The sequence below is a fragment of the Pleurodeles waltl genome, chromosome 7 (assembly GCF_031143425.1).
Source record: "Pleurodeles waltl isolate 20211129_DDA chromosome 7, aPleWal1.hap1.20221129, whole genome shotgun sequence".
Taxonomy (NCBI): Eukaryota; Metazoa; Chordata; class Amphibia; order Caudata; family Salamandridae; genus Pleurodeles; species Pleurodeles waltl.
The window spans coordinates 214,590,076-214,606,393 of NC_090446.1; the positions used below are offsets into that span (position 1 = coordinate 214,590,076).

Genomic DNA, 16,318 nt, shown 5'->3' on the forward strand with positions numbered 1-16,318 from the left:
AGCCGAGTGGAAATCAGTAAAGTTAAAAGGGGATTGTAGTCTTAGACAAGGAGACGTGGAAACTGGTTTGCTGCTTCATATTTGCCCTTTCGATATTAAGATGTGAAAGTCGCCTGTTCTCAAATATTGTATTTACCTATTTATTTAAGGCATCAGTGGGCAGAAAAGAAAATGTAAAGTCATTTCCTGGCCAACTGCCCAATGTTCAGGTTTATCAAGAAATTAAATTAAAGCACATCTTTTCCGATCTACAAATTGAAAGCTGGCAAGCCTTCAAGAGAAAATGGCGGTAGAATATAATAGAGGTGTATAAATCTTCACCTTCTGTTTTTTACCTGGGCAGATTCCACATGTGAAAAGAAGGCCGAACGTATTTAGAGAAAAGTGTCTGGAGTCATAGGAAAACCTGCCAAGCGAAAATAGTGATTTCGGCTGTTATTCCTCATTGGAAGTTACAAAATGGTAGACAGTACCTAACAAATAATCTCTAGGATCTATAAATGGGCACCTGTCCTTGGCTCTCCTGGAATGTTCATTGATACACTACTTCACAAAAGTGTTTTCAGCTCCAGTACCTTGTAACAGTATAATGGAAAATAATTGTTCTGTACAACTATTTCTATGTTCCAAAATTTCCTTACTAAGATTATTTGTCAGGGTTGCATCACTTTTGTGGTTCATCCCCAAAGCAAAATCTATTTTGGCTTTTGCAAAGCTGAAAAGTCGATTGGCATGGCTTTGCATGGTTTAGTTTATTTAAAGAAAAGCATCATAGCACATTGCATTACTTTGCTTCAAGTAGGCGTTAGATGGGTGGAGCATGGGCATTCCCGCGCATTCACTCATGTATTTTGACACAAACCCAGATTTACAAAGACATGTAAACCTGGAGTTTCCCCATAATTTTACGCCTACCCATCATAGGCGTAATGTGGAGAAATGTTTATTTCTCCTTCCTACTTCTTCTTTCTCTATGTGTGATGCATTCTGCAACACACTTAGAAAGCGGAAATTTCCTCTTAGGGCTGTTTTTGTGCAGTAAAGTGTCTCGTCCTGCACAAAAACAATCCAGCCCATAACACTGCACTATGGTTCACAAAAACTATACTGCCTGCAACGTAGGCACCTCTGCACCATGATGCAAGGGTGCCTGCATTGGCACTGGACAGCACATAGTACACCAGTGCTAGGAGAGAGCAGAAGCCATAGCAGAGAGCAGAAATGCGCCACATTTCTTCTCTAACCTTTTCACCCAGTACAGCAAGTTCCCTTGCTGCCTTTTGTTGCATGAAAGATTAATAAATCTGTGCCTATGTTCACTTTATTGAAAGCAACTGAATAGGTCACATATTTAAATGGGTACATCTGGGTCCATTAATAAAATAATAAATTATTGATGATAGTTGTGTGTTTCCTATGCTTGCAATAAAACGGGACATAGTGTGTATATGTGAATTATATCATAGATTGCATCTGGCCATTTCCTGTGTGGTTGGTGTTTCCTTGTGTGGTGTGGCAGCCAACTGTTCTTGACGTGGTCAAGTCATATGATGATATAACATGGGTAAGGGTGAGATCTATATCACACTTCATCTGGACATCCATGGAATATGTTACTTACTTGTTGCATCATATGCTCTATATGCGCGCTGGGTGATCGAGCAGTACATGGGTACACCAGTGGGATTGGTGAAGCAAGCACTAGCATAACAACAGCCTTTAATGACATTGATTGTATATCTGTCAGTTTTGACAAAATGTCCCACACCTTTAAAAGGCATATTTTGCAGTATTATTGAAGGTGAACGTAGCCTGAGGCCTTTACAGCTCATTACAAGAGAACCAGACATTCATTACTTAGGGGCTGATTACAAATGATGTCTTAAATTCTAACACCAGGCACGGCTCTTCCGCTAGGGCGGAGGAGTGTCACCCCCCCCCACCCGCAGTAGCAGCTGCAAATCTTTTACTGAAAAACAATAATAAACCATGTTTGTTATCGTTTTTTTTGCAAAAAGGGCAGGGCCACAGACTGTGATGAGCACTGAGGGGGAGTGCACAACACTCCCCCTCAATGCGCATGTATGTTTGGCCGACCATCTCGGGCTGCGCAAACACACATGCACAGTAGGCTATCTTCATCCCGGCACTGTGTTGCCGAGCTGGATAGAGGAGGCACAGGATCCTACTCTACTTGGGAGCGCCCTGGCTGGGCACTCCCAGCCAATCCTAACGCTGCTCTGAGCACCATCAGGATTGGGCGCAGGGCAAGCTGGGAGCCTGTGCCTGCAGCCTGTCTGCGCAGGATAGGAGGAGCGAGGTTGTGATAGCGGAGGCAGCGACTATTCAGGTACGTTTTTAAAAAATTCATTTGAATAATTCCCCCACACACCATTCACACACCAGCGTGCACGACGCCACACCGTCTTTAGCACCGAGAGCCGCTCATGCATAACACCTGTGTACATGTGTAAATGTGATAAGTTTCTGCAAGATCGAAACTGGCCAAATTTAACAGAGGAAAAAGGCCCGCTCTTTACTGCAACATGTATATTTTAGTGCAAGAAGCACCATCATCCATATTATTCCCTATTACAAAGTAAAAACTTGATGTAGGTGAAATTTTATGGCAAGACCGGAGGCTCATATTATGCTTCTCTTACTTGCTTTATTTTCACTAGCAGCAGTCAAGAAACTACAGTTCCCATGAGGCTAAGGGTAACAGTAAGCCAATAGGAATAGAAAACCTATCGTGTAAAGCACCAATAGGAACTATGCACATAATATAATCACCATACTTGACTTGTGACCAGCCCTCTTTCTTGCTGCTCGCAGTCAAGATAAGTGTTGCGTCATTAATTTTTCTTATATTATATTAATTTCTAGTGGTGTTATTATTGTTTATACGGTATTTCGCTAGTGTGCGCAAATCTATATTTCTTTCCGATTTATTCCTATTATCCTCGGCGCTCCCCCAGATCACGCCTCCTGGAATGCCGCTCGCGCTCCTCCTCAGCTCAAGGGTTGGAACGGTCGCGACGTCCGTTTTCCGTGTTCGACCCGTTCCTCACCGTTTGCTGACTCCGCTGCCTTTCTGCCTTGCCGTCCGCATTAACCTGCTTTCCAGTGCCTGGACGGTCGGAGCTTCTGTTTTTTTGAACTCCTCCTTCCTCCAACTCCGGTCACACCCTCTAGGGCGTGTTCTCACTTTCCTCACTATCGTTTTCTCTCAGACTTAACCCTTTCCTGCCCTGACATTATTTTCAGCTAGTTTTTTCCCTCATGATGCACAGCATTAATTCTCCTGGGCATTCAAATAATGATGATTTTACATTTAACCAGGATTTTGGTAATTTTATCAAAGAAGCTGTGGCTCAAGCCATTTCTGTTTCTATGGGAAAAATTACCAAAAACATTGAATCCTCGGTTCAAAGTATAGTCTCCAAATCCTTACTGGCCCATTCTGCGGGGATAGCAGAAAACGTAAATTTAAGGATTTGTCAGCCCAAATAACCCCGCTTAAAGCCACCACTGATGGTGCTGCTTTGACTGGTGAAGTTTCTTCACCCCAGGTTGAGGACGAGTCTCCTCCCAGGCCTCCTTTTAAGGAGGGGAATTCGCAGGTATCTAAAAAAAAGTGTACCTCCAAATCTAAGCATACTTTGAGCGCACCAAAAAAGATTGTAATTTCACATATTTCTGACATGGATGATATGGATGACATAGAGGATATGGATGATGCTTCAGATATATAGGGTTCCCAATCCCAGTCCTCCCCTCCTCCAAAAAAACCTAGATTTGACCTATCCTCGTCGAACCCTTTCGCAGCCAAAGTGATTTTAGACTCAGATGGTAATCCCATGTTTGATCCCTCCCTCCTTCACCATCCCAACTCCACAGAATGGTTCCCTTCTTCCCACGTAGGAGACTACATTGCGCCCAGGCTAAGACTTCCCCTAGACAAAAACACGAGGGCCAAATTAAGATCTGAATGCCCTAGACCTTCCCTCTGTTCCAACATTACCTCTTCCTCTTCCAAAGATCAACCCCTACTTACCTTCTTCTCAAAATTCGGCAAGGATCCCCCTAAAGGAGTCGACAGAGCCTGGTCGAATTGTCAAGATAAACTCTTAGACCTGGTAGGCCCGTTGGCACGTATTTTTAATATGGCAGACTCGGCCACAGCGGAAAGGTCAGACATTGATCCTATGGAACTTTCCTTATGGATTCAGAGAGCCTTCTGTCTCCTAGGCAACGCACATGCCGCCATTACTCACGAAAGGAGAAAAGGTCTATTGCTCAAATGGGACCCCAAACTGGCTAATCTGGCTTCAATGGATCCAGGTATCAAGGCGGACAGACTCCTTTTCGGAGATTCGTTCATCAAAGACCTGGGCAAATTCGTCTCTACCTTTTCCTCCATCGATAAAGTCCAGCAATCCATCAAAAAAGTTTTTACCTAACGGGTTTTTGCGAAGGCCGGTACAGGCAGGAGCCGCTCTACCGGCCGTTCCTTTCGGTCACAAGGACTCAGAGGCTCCTTCAACTCCTCATATGGAACACAATCTTTCAGGCCCCAGTTCTACCCCCAACGAGGCAGAGGATACCGGGGCCGGGGTCAACGTGGATTCAGAAACAACAACCCACAAGGTAAGCCCCATTTCTGGCCTTCCTCCAGTAGGGGGACGCCTTCGCTTGTTTGCAGCAAAATGGCACACCATAACAACAGATCCATGGGTTCTCAATACAATTCAAGGTTATTCAATAGAACTCTAATCAACCCCTCAGCAGACATATCCTCCACCTCCTCTATGTTTTTCTGCAGAAATGTCTTCTCTCATCTCGCAAGAGATTCATTCTCTTCTTTCCAAACAAGCCATCCAACTTTGCCTTACAGATCCCTCAGGCTTCCTAAGTACTCTCTTTCTAGTTCAAAAGAAAAAACAAAAAAGTAAGACCGGTCATCAATCGCAGATCCTTCAATCGCTTTGTTGAATACAGACACTTCAAAATGGAAACCATAGCCCATTTAAGAGATATTCTCTTTCCTTCCGATTACATGGTTCGCCTGGACCTTCCACATGGACCAGAGAAAAATCCTCCAATTTCAGTGGCTCAGACAAACTTACCAGTTTTCTTCCCTTCCGTTCGGCCTTTCATTAGCACCCTGGTGCTTCACAAAGTTAATGAAATCAGTAACGGCTCACCTCAGGTCCTTAGGCATCAGGCTTCTCATCTATCTTAACGACATCCTCCTTATGCACCAGAACCGCCTATCCCTCCAGTCTCATCTCCAAACCACGTGTTCTCTCCTGTCCCAGCTAGGTTTCCTCATCAACAAGGACAAATCTGTTACTATCCCTTCCCAAAGAATAGAATTCTTGGGTTTCGTAATAGATTCTGGTTCCGCTACTCTTCATCTCCCTCAACAAAAAGTCAAATATATAAAATCAAAAATTCTAAAGATTCTTCACAGCTCCCAAATTTCTCTCGGATCCCTAGCCAGAAGTGTGGGTCTCCTTTCCTCCTTAATTCAGGCCATCTTTCCCGGTCCCCTTCACTATCGCGCTCTTCAAAGAATAAAAATCCGTCATCTCAGAAAAGGCCTTTCCTACTCCGAAATAATCTTTCTCGATCAGGAGTCTCGTTCAGAACTTCAATGGTGGATAGACCATTTAGATGCCTGGAACAGTCGAACTATCTTTGCATCAGCCCCAGATCTTATGTTAGAATCAGATGCAAGCGTAACAGGCTGGGGCCCCCGTTGTGGTCCAATCTCGACTGGAGGCTCCTGGTCTTCAGAGGAGTCCAAATTGCATATCAATTATTTAGAGATGCTTGCAGGCTCCTTTGCAATCAAAAGCCTAGCAAAAGACAAGGTTCAATGTACCATCCTCCTCCGTATGGACAATGTATCAGCTGTCCGCTACATAAACCATTTAGTGGGTACCAGGTCAAAGCCTCTAGCGGATTTAGCAAAAAGCCTATGGGAGTATTGCCTTCACAAACAAATCTCTCTCTCTGCAGAATATCTTCCTGGCTCAACCAACGAGACAGCAGACTGGCATATTTGCTTTCTCGGAAGACACCAGTGACTGGAAACTTCACTCCTCAGTGTTCCAATCTCTTCTCCACAAGTGGGGACCTTTCACAATAGATTTGTTTGCCTCCCGTTTGAACACACAGTTACTCCTGTTCTTCAGCTGGCGACCAGATCCTTCAGCACTAGCCTCAGATGCTTCCCTACAAGATTGGTCCTCTTCTCTCAATTACGCCTTCCCTCCGTTTATCATGATTACTCGTGTCCTCGCTCAAGTCAGACGTCAGAAAGCAACGCTAGTAATTGTGGTTCCCTTCTAGCAATCCCAAATTTGGTTCCCCCCATTCTTGGAACTAGCGATCGACTACCCGGTCCTCCTTCCGTCTTTTCCTTCCTTGCTCCGCAACCCTCTAGGTCATCTGCACACCCTCTTAATCAACAACATTCTCACTCTTTCGGCCTGGAAAGTTTCAGGTCTTCCAGACCTTCCATTCTTATTTCGGCAGAAGATTCAGACTTTATTAACAAAGCCTGGGCTACGGGCACCAGCAAAGCTTACAGTTCCGCCTGGTCTCATTGGACAAGCTGGTGTGTAGGAAGGGACCTCGATCCCTTTTCAGCCGATATAATCTTCATAATCAATTTCCTAGCCACCCACGCTAGTGGAGGTAAGTCCTACAGAACAATCAACCTGTATAGATCAGCTATTTCCATGCAACATGCTTATGTCAACGGCAAGCCCATGGGAGAACATCTCCTACTCTGTCGTCTTTTGAAGGGAGTAAAGTTTTCTTTTCCTCCTTTACCCAAGTACTCAAAGTTCTGGCATGTTAATGTTGTTTTGAATCTGTTTCTTTCCTGGCAAGATACAACAGACCTATAGGTAAAAATGCTCTCAGCTAAACTCACTATGTTACTTTGCTTAGTTTCTATCAAGCGTTTATCAGATGTGAGAGCCTTGGATATTTCCTCTCATCAGTTTTCCCCTACAGGAGTTTTGTTCTCCATCAACAAACGTAACAAAACTAATTTACGTTCACTGTTTTACCTGTATTTTCCCAACCAACCTAAATTGTGTGTAGGCCAATGTCTCAAGGCTTATAAAAGTCGCACAGCCAATCTCAGAGCGTCCTCTTATTCCCAACTCCTTAATTCTTTTCGCAAACCTCACAAACCTGTCTCTTCAGCTACTTTAGCCAGATGGGTCCGTTGGCTAATGTCCCTGGTGGGTATAGACACCTCTATTTTTGGTGCTCATTCGTCTCGAGGAGCTATGGCTTCCAAAGCTTTTTGGGTGGGTTCCAGAGTAGAGGACATTCTGAGATCGGCTGATTGGTCTAATGACAGTGTCTTTAGAACTTTTTATTGTAAACCGGTTCATACAGCAACTTCTGTAATAATTAACATGCTTTAAACAAGCATAATATGAGCCTCCGGTCTTGCCATAAAATGTAGATTTTCCTAGTAATTTATGACGGAAAGTCTTAATTTTATTAAAGACACGGAGGCGAGTATTATCCCACCACAGATTCTCTATAACATTTGTTTTCTCGATTCTCTTTCCCTCCCTAACAGCTTCATCTTCTCAACCTCAAAACTCATCTGAATGTCAGACGAGAATTCAATCTCCAACAACTTCGTCCAGCGTTTCATCTCAATGCGACCATCGGTCACTGCCTGAGCGTTGGATTTCTCCTCTCTACCAGTCCTGGATGAACTATTTTCAAGAACTTTGGGGGTTATTACAACTTTGGAGGAGGTGTTAATCCGTCCCAAAAGTGACGGTAAAGTGACGGATATACCACCAGCCGTATTACGAGTCCATTATATCCTATGGAACTCGTAATACGGCTGGTGGTATATCCGTCTCTTTACCGTCACTTTTGGGACGGATTAACACCTCCTCCAAAGTTGTAATAACCCCCTTTGTTCTTTACTGTTGGCAGTTGCCATTGTTTTAGCTATTTTTCCGTTGTTTTCTCACACTAACTAGCCTTCTCGCATCAAGGAAGAGGGCTGGTCGCAGTCAAGTATGGTGATTATATTATGTGCATAGTTCCTATTGGTGCTTTACACGATACGTTTTCTATTCCCATTGGCTTACTGTTACCCTTAGCCTCATGGGACCTATAATTTCTTGACTGCTGCTATTGAAAATAAAGCAAGTAAGAGAAGCATAATACTCGCCTCTGTGTCTTAAATAAAATTAAGACTTTCCATCATAAATTACTAGGAAAATCAGTATTCAGTACACAGTATTCCAGATGTTTTACCTTCTTAAAAGACTTTTTCCCACAAGAAAATCTCAGAAAGTTTGACCTGTTTTATCTGGAGAAAACTGCAGGGCCATGATATCACACAACTCATAATTATGACCCATAGCTTACAATGAAAGCCTTAGGTCACCATTACAAGTTAGGCAGAACAAGGTGAGGCATTTACCACACATGTTAAAAACTATTATCCCAGAGTGTGATATTTATCATCATTTTTAAATCTGCAAAAGAGGCATTGTGTGCTGATTTGACATTTAACACACCAAGAAAAGTGGTGCTGCATCCAATGCGGTGCCATTTTTCTTGTGCCTCTTAGCCCCCCCTACCGCCACCAGGTGTGCACTGTATTTAATATATGGTGCACCATGGCGCAGGGTAGGGGCAATACTGTAATAAAAATTTACGCTATTGATGTACTGTGCAGGATTAGCAGTAACATTTTGGAGCCAATCCTGCAGAATCCCCTTTTAACACCTGCTCTGTGCAGGCGTTAAAAATAGCTGCTAAATGGAATCTCTTAAATTTCACTGTGCCATTTTTGCGTTCCCCCTAACGGGGGAACATCCCCCTTGCATGCATTATGTCTGGCACAGGCGTAATGTGGTGCAAGGGGTTACAAAGTGGAGCAATGCTTGCATTGAGCCACTTTGTAAACATTGCACAGCAAATTTGGCCTCATTGCACCACATTAGCATCATAAAAAAGTACATTAATGAGGCGCAAGGAGACACTAGGCCCTCTTAAGCCTGAGCCCAAATTCTGTGTGTTTTGCCTTTTTTATGGGCCTTTTCCCTTGATAAAGTTTGGCAGGTTTGACCTGTCGGATTCCTTCACGGGCAAACCAAACAACTTGTATTTCCCATCAGAATTTAGATCCAAATGTATAAATATCTGGTCGCAAAATACCGGTCACAAATTGTGACCAGTGTCTGTGTGACCAATAAAGATTATTAGGTGCTTTTCTAGGTCAGCTGTTAAAAATCACAATCGGTGGGGGATGAAATCTGACCTACATCATGAATATTAATGAGGTAGGTCACAAATTGTGATTCACTATGATTGGAGGCCATCACAGGAATATTAGAGTGCTGTGGCTGGTAGACCACCATGTTTATGATTGACTTTAAATAAACCGAGCAGCTTTCTAGATCACAGTCTACCAGTCAGCACAGTTGTCTGGTTTGCTAAAGACATACTGGGGACTTTCAGAAAGTTGACCAGGAACGTATTAATTTCATTGTTTACCATTGGGTTTTTTGTTTGTAGCTCACACTTTCTGTCTTTCTATTTGCAGGCTTTGTTTGCTTTAGGCTTTCCAGGTGCATTTCGCCCCTCCTGTTGACTAAACCATGTTTACTTTATTCTTTCGTAAACATGCTTACTGTTAATAGGCCTTTAAACCTTGTTCTTATCTTGTCACATTTGCTGCGCATTTATAGAGAGATGTTAAAGGTCAGGCTCTCCATTTGAGGGAGCTTGGTGTTTATTTTTCTCTCTCTGACTTCAAAGTGAGAGCATTTATGTACAATCCTGCTGTATACCCTTTTAGCACGAGAAGGGATGTCCTTTTGTTTCTAGCACCCAACAACAAAATAGATGAACTGTGCTGATGTTTCAGATTCTATCAGAATTTATATAAATGAGGCACATTTTCGTAGTAATTCTGAAGTGTTTGGGAATCAAATATTTAAATTCAATCAAAATACATCAATACACTAGGTGATGACATCTGCATACATTATCGTTTAAATTCAGTAAAACTTTTTTTCGGTGCAAATGTAATGGTCATTTCGATTAAAATGTGTTTCTGTAATAGAGGTGCACTACCACACTATGCATACTCCACACAACGCCACTCAACTCAATTTAACCCAATCAACCCACCCCACTCCAATCTACCTCACTCCACTCTAGTCTACTGCACTTCACTCAAATCTACCCCACTCTGCTCCTGTCTATCCTAGTCTACCCCACTCCACTCCGATTGACTCCAATCTACCACACTCCAATCTTCCCCAATCCATCCCTCTCCAATGTACCTCAATTCCACCAACTCAACTCTAATCAACTTGAATCCACTCCAATCTACACTACTCCAATCTACCCACTCCACTCCAATCTACCCCACTCCAATTTACAACACACCACTTCAAACTCCACTGCAATCTATCCAACTCCTCTCCACTCAATTTCACCCCACTCCAATTTACCTTACTTAAATATACCACAATCTACCACACTCCAATCTGCCACAATCTACCGCACTCCAACCTGCCATAATCTACCTGCTCTAATCTACCCTACTCCATTCTACACCACTCCACTCTACCACACTTCATTCCACTCTACCCAAATGTACCACACTCCACCTCACTCCAGTCTTCCCCACTCCAGTCTACCACACTCCTGTGTAATCTACCCCACTCCAATCCAACCCACTCCACCCCAATCCTTCCCACTCCAATCTATCCCACCCGACTCTACTCCAATTTACCCTACTCCAATCTACCCCTCCACAATCTAGCACACCCAAATCTAACCATATCTACTCCACTACAATCTACCACACTCTAATCATCCCTCTTCAATCTACCACACTCCAGTCTACCCCACCCCATTCCAATTTAACCTACTTTAATCTAACCAAACTACTCCACTGTACCCCATTCTAATCTACCCACAGCCCTCCACTCCAGTCTAACACTTTCCACTTCACTTTCCTCAATCAATCTCCCTCCACTCCATTCCAATCTATCTAGCTCCACTCTGCCCCACTCCACTCTAATCTCCCCCACTCCACTCTACCCCACTAGACCCCACTTCAATCCACCCAATCAACAGCATTCTACTCTCCCCAATCTACCACACTCCATCCCCCTCTACCCAATCTATCCTACTGCACTTCACTCTAATCGGCCACATGTCACTCAAATCTGCCCCACTTTAGTCCAATATAACCCAATCCACCCCACTCCAATCTACCTTACCCCACTCCACCCCAAACTATCCAGCTCCAAAATATGCCATCCAATCCACCCCGCTCCAATCTAACCCACTCCAACCTACCCCACTTTATACCAACCTACCCCACTATAATTCAGCAAAAGTAACCCACTCCAAACTACTGCACTCCATCCTAATCCAACCCATACCACACTAATCTTCCCCACTCCACACCAGTCTGCTACTCTCCACTCTACACTACCCCCTCCACTCCAATCTACCACACTCCACTCTATCCCATTCTACTCCAATCTACCCCTGTCCACTCCAATCTACTGTTCTCCACTCCATTCTACTCATCTACACTCCAATCTACCCCATTATTCCCCACTCCACCCCACTCCACTCCATTCTACACCAATATATCTCACTCCAGTCTACCTCACCTACCTCATTCCTATCTATCTCACTTCAGTCTACCCCACTCCAATCTTTTGCACTCCAATCTACCCACCTTCACTCTAATCTACCTCATTCCACCCCAATTCAGTCTATGCCACTTCCCACTCCAATCTACCCTACTGCAAACTACCCCATCTACTCCACTCCGCCCCAGTCTACCACACTCTGCCCTACTCTAATCTACCCCGCACCACTTCATTCTACTCTATTCTCTTAGACTATCCCACACCACACTACACTACACACGTATTCAATATATGTCACTCTGCTCCAGTCTTGACCCCAATACAATCTATCTAACTCCACTCCACCTCACTCTACCCCATTCTACCCCACTCAATATACCCATTTCAGTCCACCCAATCTACCCCACTCCACCCTACCCCAATCAACCACACTCCATTCTAATCTACCCACTCGATCCCTTTCCAAATCACTCCATACCACCATATGCCAATCGATTCTACCCCACTCCAGGCCAATCTAACTCACTTCACCCAAATCAACCCACTTCATTCTACTTTACCCCATTCCACACCAAATTACCCTACTCCAATCTAGCCCCTCCAATCTGCCCACTCCAATCTACTCCATCCTAACCCAATCTATCCCACTCCAATCTACCCCACTCCATTCTACCCCAGCCCATCCCAATCACCCCCACACCACTCTGTCCAACTCCATCCAACCTACTTCTCTTCAATCCACCCTACTCCACTCCAATCTACTTTAATCTACCCCACTCTAACTGACCCCACTCCACTACTGTCTACCCCACTCCATTCCAGTCTACAGTACTCCACTCCAATCTACTTTACTGTAATCTAACCTACTCCACTCTAATCTACTCCATTCTAATCTACCGCACTACACTCTAACCTATCCCACTCAACATACCCCATCTAATCTACCCCACCCCACTTGAATCCACTGTGCTCCGCTGTTCCCCAACGTACTCAACCTCACTCCACTACAGTCTTCCCCAATATATATTCCAGTCCAATCTTCCCCATTCCACTCAAATCTCCCCACTCCACCCCAATCTACCCCACTCTACCCCAATCAACACCACTTCAATCTACCTCACTTAATCTACCATACTAATCTACCCAACTCCTGCATTCCAATCCATCCCAATCCACCCTACTCCATTCTACCTCACTCTACCCTATTCCACTCTATGCCAATCTACTCTAATCCACTCTACCCCAATCTACCTTATTCCACTCTACCCCACTCCAATGTACCCCACTCCAATCTGCTCCACCTCACTCCCTATCACTAACTTTTAGCCATGTTGAACAGCAGCCACAATGGTGTACAACATGACTAAAACACAATTGCACAGGTGAGACCTATTGACTTTGTCAATGCTTGTTTTAAATTCAGCCTGCTTTCATTAAAAGGAAAGCAGTGCAGAACAAAACAAAATACATTTCCTTTTTGTTTTTTTAAAAGTTTGGTTAAGAAAAGGCAGTGGTCATATCGACCACTGCCTCCTCTTAAACCAAAACCTTTTTTTTTACATTCATAATGGGGAAGGGGTCCCAAGATGGCTACTTCACTTTTATGAATAGGTTGCCACCTCTTTTGAAGTGTCAGCAAAATGTCAATGGTTTGCGACTGGATTTCAGATGCTAAACATTGATACATTAGATAGTGATACAGCATTTGGAAGGGTCACCCATAAGACGCCCCTTCCAGATACCGAAGTGGAATTGAAAATATTTTCTGTCTCCTAAAATGGGATTAATACCAAAAAAAAAACATTTTAACAGTCGCAAACCACGAGTTGAAGCATAAATGCTTTGTACATCTGGCCCTTGTAATGAGGGCATTGCAGAAAACTAGGATTTTAGTATTTCTCAGGGTAAACGATTCAAACATATTTTAAATGGTCTAAATGGTCAAAGGATGTTTACTATGTTAAATGGTTCTCTCTTATTTTTCCTTAGATAAACATGTTTTCCAACAGGCTAGACTATATTTTTCCTGGTTATCATCTCTTCACCCTTACTTGACAATATCACAGCATGATATTAGTCGTAGTATTTTCAGGGTCCAACATTTCGATTATAAACATATGTGTGGTATTGGTAAGTGTTAGTGTTCATTTAAGAATGTCATAACACACCAGGTGCCTGCCTCTTTTAACCCTTTAGAGTGGGCTTTCATAAACTGTACGTATTGAAGTAAACAGTATATTACACCATTTACTTTGCTGATCATTGAGGGGATGAACTACGGAGTTCAGTACCAGGTTGTAACAGTTCTGTGTTCAAACAGTCAGGGCCCACTGAGTACTGAAAACGCATGGTAATAAAATTATAATAAATTACTATTGATGTATTCAATAAGTGACTCATGTGGATTAATCTGATGTTTTTACACATGCTCTTGGCGTGGCATCCTTGCTGCTGCCTTGTCTGTGAGATGTTACAAGCCAGAGTCTGCATGTGTGGTTGGAAAGCTGAGTGAGTGGAGGGTTCAATGGTACATGATAGGGAACTGTCTTACCTTACTAGGCATTCATCATTGTGCCAAACAAACAAACATTTGTTTATGTATATCCACCTCAAAGGTACTCATTGTATTGCCCCCTGAAGGATTTGTGGACCAAAAACGAATTCAAACCAATGACCACGCAGTCAAATACAGGTCCTTAGAGTGATGCAGTTGTCCACCAGATCAGCAGAGCTCCTGTTTTAGAGTTTGATGGAGGGAGTTATTCTGTCACCAGTGTTACAGACAGTGGCGGCCGGCAGCTTTAGGAGGGAGGGGGGCGGGCGGGACACACACTCATTCTTTTACACACAGACACGCATGTACGCACACACGCACATCCATTAACAACACTCATACCATTCAAACATGCACGCATGCACCAAACATTCATTTTAAAAGATCGCACACACTCATTCTTTCACACACACACGCACGCACGCACATCCATTAAGAACACTCATAACACTCAAACATGCACGTGCGCACCAAACATTCAATTCAAAACATCACACACATACACACACACACACACTTAACTGCAGCCTCTAGGTCCTAGGACCATAGGTCAGCCAATGAGGGAAGGCACAGAGTGGGATGGGGTCAGTGAGACTGCTGACCCCACCCCACTCTGTGACAAAGTGTCACTGATTGACACTCGCCCTGGGCAATTCAGCGCTTAAACCTGAAGCGCCCAGGGAGAGTGTCAATTGGCGACGCTTTCCTCGTCACCCAGGGGAGGGCCTTGAGGCACCTTTGTTGAGCCGAGGAGGTCACGCCCATTGGAGCTGTGACCTCCTCAGCCCAGCAAAGTTCAGCTCAGGCAGCCAGGAGTCTGTGCAAATCGCGCATGTCTGCTCCTGGCTGCGTGAGCTGAACATGGAGAGTGTCTGTCAGGCTGACCTTTGTTCAGCCTGACAGACACTCTTCATGAGGGGCAAAAGGTGGGGGGGCGTGGCCCCTCCGCCCCAAAGGACGGCCGCCACTGGTGACAGATATCCCGTCCACCTTATTAGAATTCCATTATAGCCTATGGAACTTGTATTACTCAGAGAGATGTAAGTCACGTTTTTGACAGTGTATCTCCTCCCCCTCTAAACTCTAAATCAAACCGTTAGCATTGAGAGTACTGAATGGGGAAGAAACCGAGACTTATAAAGTTCTAAAATCAGGCAATTTTAAATAAAACTACACAGCTCTCAAATGCCGACTGCAATCTATTATGTTCACCAGATGTTTAATGTTTGCTTGCAGGGACAAATGTGAGAATCATGGAGTTTTTAAAGAACGGTTCGTCTCCCAAAAAAGCCCAAGACGTTGCTGTTCACCTGTCCATTACAAGGAGTGAAGCAAACAAACATCTATACGCACTGGAAAAAAAGAAAAAGGTGGAAAAACGAGGCTCGAACCACTGGCGGGTGTGTTGTGAAAGTGCAGGCGAGGAAGATTTCCATGAAACCTCAGCACTCAAAAATGGTAAATATCTCAAAACATGCACTAATCACAGATTAACACGTTTGATGCTCGACTTCAATAAAATACACACCCTCACTAACATGGGAGTAAGAATGTTTGAAATATGCATCTACCAGGTGCCCCTTTTCAAGTTGCCTGGAGTGGTATTTCTGTGGGCGATGTTATTATGCATGCTTTTAGGATTTACTGGTTGCATGTAAAATCTAATAGCTTCCCACGCACATCTTTGCCCCAGCTGAAAGTAGCAGGAAAATGTGTGTGGAAAGGGCCCAGAATCAAGAATCACGTGTAGTAACTGACTAAGTAATTCCGGGGCCAGGGTGTTATTGTCCATTTGGGCCTAGGGCTCTCGGGATTGCCTGTATCTGATGTGAAAATTCCAACCGGAATAAGTAACTCCATGCCCAGGATCTTCCGCTCCAGTTACTTGTCACCATGAAAGGTGCTCCTGGAATGTGGAGCTGGTAACACCTATTCTACCTAGTAATCGGCCCAACACACAAAACTCCTGCAGGCCACTGTGGAGGGCTTCACTGCAGAAGCAAGGACTAGGAGTAGCGTGGGTCTCCCATAGCTTGTTGCTTATGCTAAATAGAGGAGTTCATCAGCAAGGCCACCA

General features: G+C 44.0%; 1 protein-coding gene across 3 annotated transcripts in view; it reads left to right on the plus strand.

Annotated features, from left to right (window-relative positions):
- Positions 1-16,318, plus strand: part of ZBP1 (Z-DNA binding protein 1) — a 172,476-nt gene that overhangs the window by 46,246 nt on the left and 109,912 nt on the right. For all 3 annotated transcript variants that reach the window (XM_069201969.1, XM_069201967.1, XM_069201968.1), the window contains exon 2: positions 15,478-15,699. In XM_069201969.1, the coding sequence (XP_069058070.1) occupies positions 15,478-15,699 (222 nt within the window). The remainder of the gene's footprint in view (positions 1-15,477; positions 15,700-16,318) is intronic.